The sequence below is a fragment of the Plectropomus leopardus genome, unplaced genomic scaffold (assembly GCF_008729295.1).
Source record: "Plectropomus leopardus isolate mb unplaced genomic scaffold, YSFRI_Pleo_2.0 unplaced_scaffold26837, whole genome shotgun sequence".
NCBI classification, from domain to species: Eukaryota; Metazoa; Chordata; class Actinopteri; order Perciformes; family Serranidae; genus Plectropomus; species Plectropomus leopardus.
In genome coordinates, this window is record NW_024629198.1 from 1 (window position 1) to 3489 (window position 3489).

General features: G+C 39.2%; 1 protein-coding gene across 1 annotated transcript; it reads left to right on the plus strand.

Moving 5' to 3' along the window:
• Nucleotides 1–225: 225 nt before the first annotated feature.
• Nucleotides 226–2144, plus strand: LOC121937611 (LIM/homeobox protein Lhx1-like; the record flags this gene model as incomplete). Its single annotated transcript, XM_042480942.1, has 3 exons — nucleotides 226–497; nucleotides 1283–1439; nucleotides 1771–2144. Coding segments are annotated over 3 exons (803 nt in total), but the record flags the coding sequence as incomplete, so codon positions are not given.
• Nucleotides 2145–3489: the final 1345 nt, after the last annotated feature.

Sequence of the window (3489 nt, forward strand, 5' to 3'; positions counted from 1 at the left end):
TTATAAGCAGCATTTCTATTCAAAATATTATTCAGTCTAAATTGGCTGGTGAATTTTATTTATACCGTCAAAATGGACTATTCTAAAAATAATGACACTAATTTATTTTTGCTGCTTTAATAGTAACTTGTTTTAAAAATGCCAATGTTTTTCCATGAGGTTTTGCGGATTTTGAATGTCATATGCTCGTGCTAGCATATTACATATTATGTTCCTCTTTGCTAGTCACGACGTGCAGCGACCCGAGTCTGTCTCCAGACTCCCAGGACCCGCAGGACGACGGGAAGGACTCCGAAACGGGACATTTATCCGATAAGGATAACAACAACGAGAACGACGAGCAGAGCGCCGTCGGGAAACGACGCGGGCCTCGGACCACCATCAAAGCCAAGCAGCTGGAGACCCTGAAAGCGGCTTTCGCGGCCACGCCAAAACCCACGAGGCACATCAGGGAGCAGCTGTCACGCGAGACGGGCCTCACCATGAGAGTCATCCAGGTAAAAAAATAAATAAACGAATAAAAAAAGAGTTGACACCGAGAGTGTATTTGCTGCACCGTTTGATCCATCTACATCCATTATCGGACACCTCAGTTCTTCTTAAATATGGGGACAGTCTGCGGTGCTCAAACAGGTTACACGGTGTCACAAGGACAACACAGGAGTGTACATTTACCAAAACGCCCGAAAGAGCTTTTTTTTTTGACAACACGGTTTGCAGACACCCTTAGGGAATTTGTCTTTAATGCTCTGCTGATTTTTTTGTAAGATAGGGTTTCCAAACCAATTGTGTCCCTTAATCTTTACTCCCTTTGCGCTGCTAAAACCCTTAAAAGCAGGGCTCACTTAGCACTTATGTCCATGGACATTTTTTTTTAAAAAGCTCCCTTGATGAAATTTCTTGGTACATTTTCAATATCGAAATGCATTAAAAGTGTTTCCATAAGCCACCAGCTTGCATGCCAAACATGTGCTTTTACGCATCTATAAAATCCTTATTCCAACTTCAAAACAGCCTATTTTTGATGTGAACCGTATTTTTTACTTTTTGTTGCAAGAAGTGAATGATGATATTACAAGAATGAACTTACAGTGGTTGTGCAGATTCTCTGATTTCGATCTTTATTCTATCGAAATATTCCATTTTTACGCATGCAAATGATATTTACGCGGCCCTGCATGCGGGGCATAAGCAGATTACGTCTTTCCGTGCAGTAGCATATCCTGCTTGTGTCATCTGTTCTGCTCATCCAGTCAAATTTTCCCTCACTTTGTCCCGAAAGGTTTGGTTCCAAAATCGGAGATCCAAAGAGAGACGCATGAAGCAACTGAGCGCTCTGAGCGGCCGGAGACATGTCTTCTTCCGCGGCCAGCGGAGGATGAGGGCGCTGGGAGAGAGACTGGAGGCAGAAGAGCTTGGACATTTCTCTTATTATGGAGGTGAGCTGTGTGTTGTGGTGCATGTAGGATTAATCCTTTTCTTAATGTTAAAAGTAGATAGTCTTTTGATAAAGTGGTTTGCCAAAATATTAATTAAATGTGTTTCTTCAGGCTGATTTAAGTCAATCTATGCCCCCCCCCCCCCCCCCCCCCTTTTTTTTAGGTCTGTTGATTTGACTAAAACAAATACAAATAAATAAATAAAAATACAAAAATAAATAAATCAAAGTAATACAATAAAAGATAAACAAAAAAAATATATGTTCTTAATATTTAAATTATTCTTTAAATTCTGATACATTCACTAATCCAGATCTTTGTATGACTGCAGATTATCCAGGTGAATACTATGGCTCAGGAGGGAATTATGAGTACTACCAGGGCCCACCATCATCCCAAGCTCAGACTCCAGCCGACTTGGGCTTTGTGCCCTCCTCTGTCCCTGCTGGCACCCCATTAGGAGCAATAGACCACCACCATCCGGGGCACCACTGTCCTGGAGAGGTGCATTGTTTCTCTGACACATCTCACCACCCTGCGGACTCACCCAGCCCTGAGCCCAACATGCCGGGCTCCATGCACAGCATCTCCAGTGAGATGTGTGGCCCCAGCACGCCCTACACGACTGTGTCCCTCAGTGACAACGGATACACCAACCAGCTGTCACAACCCTCCTCAGAAATGAGCGAAGGCACTGTGTGGTGATCCACAAGGAACACCTGGATTTTTGAAGGCAAATCAATGCTTTTATTAATTTGTTCATTTATTTAAATGCACACTTATTTATTTATTTGTCTATTTATTTATTTATTTGCTTGCATTTCTGTTAAACTCTATTTAACTATTTATAAATCTCTATATTTGTATGTTGGTATAATTGTTTATTGACTAGCCAATCAATAGATTGTTTTAATGTGAATTTGACTCGTTAATATATTCACAATGCTGGGCCTCATTGATCAAGCAATAAACAAACACATTTATGTGCTGCAGAAAGTGGTTTTTCACAGGTTGCAAAACCTTTCCTGCCACATATTGAGCATTAACATTCTTAAGATATTCTAAATGTGAAGGTGCATGATTCTATTTTTAATCTCCTCTCAGCGCTTACTGATCCATTTGTTCATGTGTGATACATAATTTTATTGTTTAAAAGCAGAATATGATTGTGACGTTCAGTGCATTGGACCAAATACCTCTCTCAGGACGGTGGAAACATTTTTTTGTTTTTTTTTTTTTGTTTTTTTTTGTTGGACATTTATTTTTTAATTATTATTATTTCATTGTCAACACATGTTTGCCTTCAAAAGGATATCTTTATAGATCTGAAAATTTTATAACAGAAAATGGTTTGACTTAAACATGACACAGAATAATGGACAACAGTATAACAGTCAGCTGTTTACGTAAAGCTCCAGTGTTCAGGGGTTTGAATATCTGCATTGTCAAAAACCGACGGACGTAACGTTAAATGCAAACAAACCAAACTTTTGTAGTCGTTCTATTTATGTGCTCGCTCACTGTGCTATTTTGTACTATGTCCTCATTTAAAAACAACAGAAATAAACCATTGCCAAATGAATGCACAGCAAAACTCTGCACTTTTTAAGTGTTCACTAATTCTTCTATTTCTATGTTCATAGTAAAAACAGTGCCGATGATCTGAGACTGGTTTTGTCTTAATGGATCAAAGTGCCAAATTATTCACATTGATGGTCTCATACACTGCCAGCAGCAGCAATGCTTTTAATGAGACACACTTGATTGTTCCAATTAAGTTTATGAGGCCCATGTTTATGACCATTCACTGTATAATAAACCACATATTGATCTTTTTGTAGTTGTTAATCATTTGGGGGGGGGGGGTATTGTTCTTTCAAATATGAGTGATTCGTGAGTTTGTAAATGTATAATGAACAGGGATTTGTTAATATGTCTAAGGCACACATAGTTTTTGGTCACGATTTTAGGGGATCCCTTTAGGAAACAAATGTATTTCCAAACCTGACAGTGTCATTATCATCCATGTCTCAAATCCGATGAAAACATT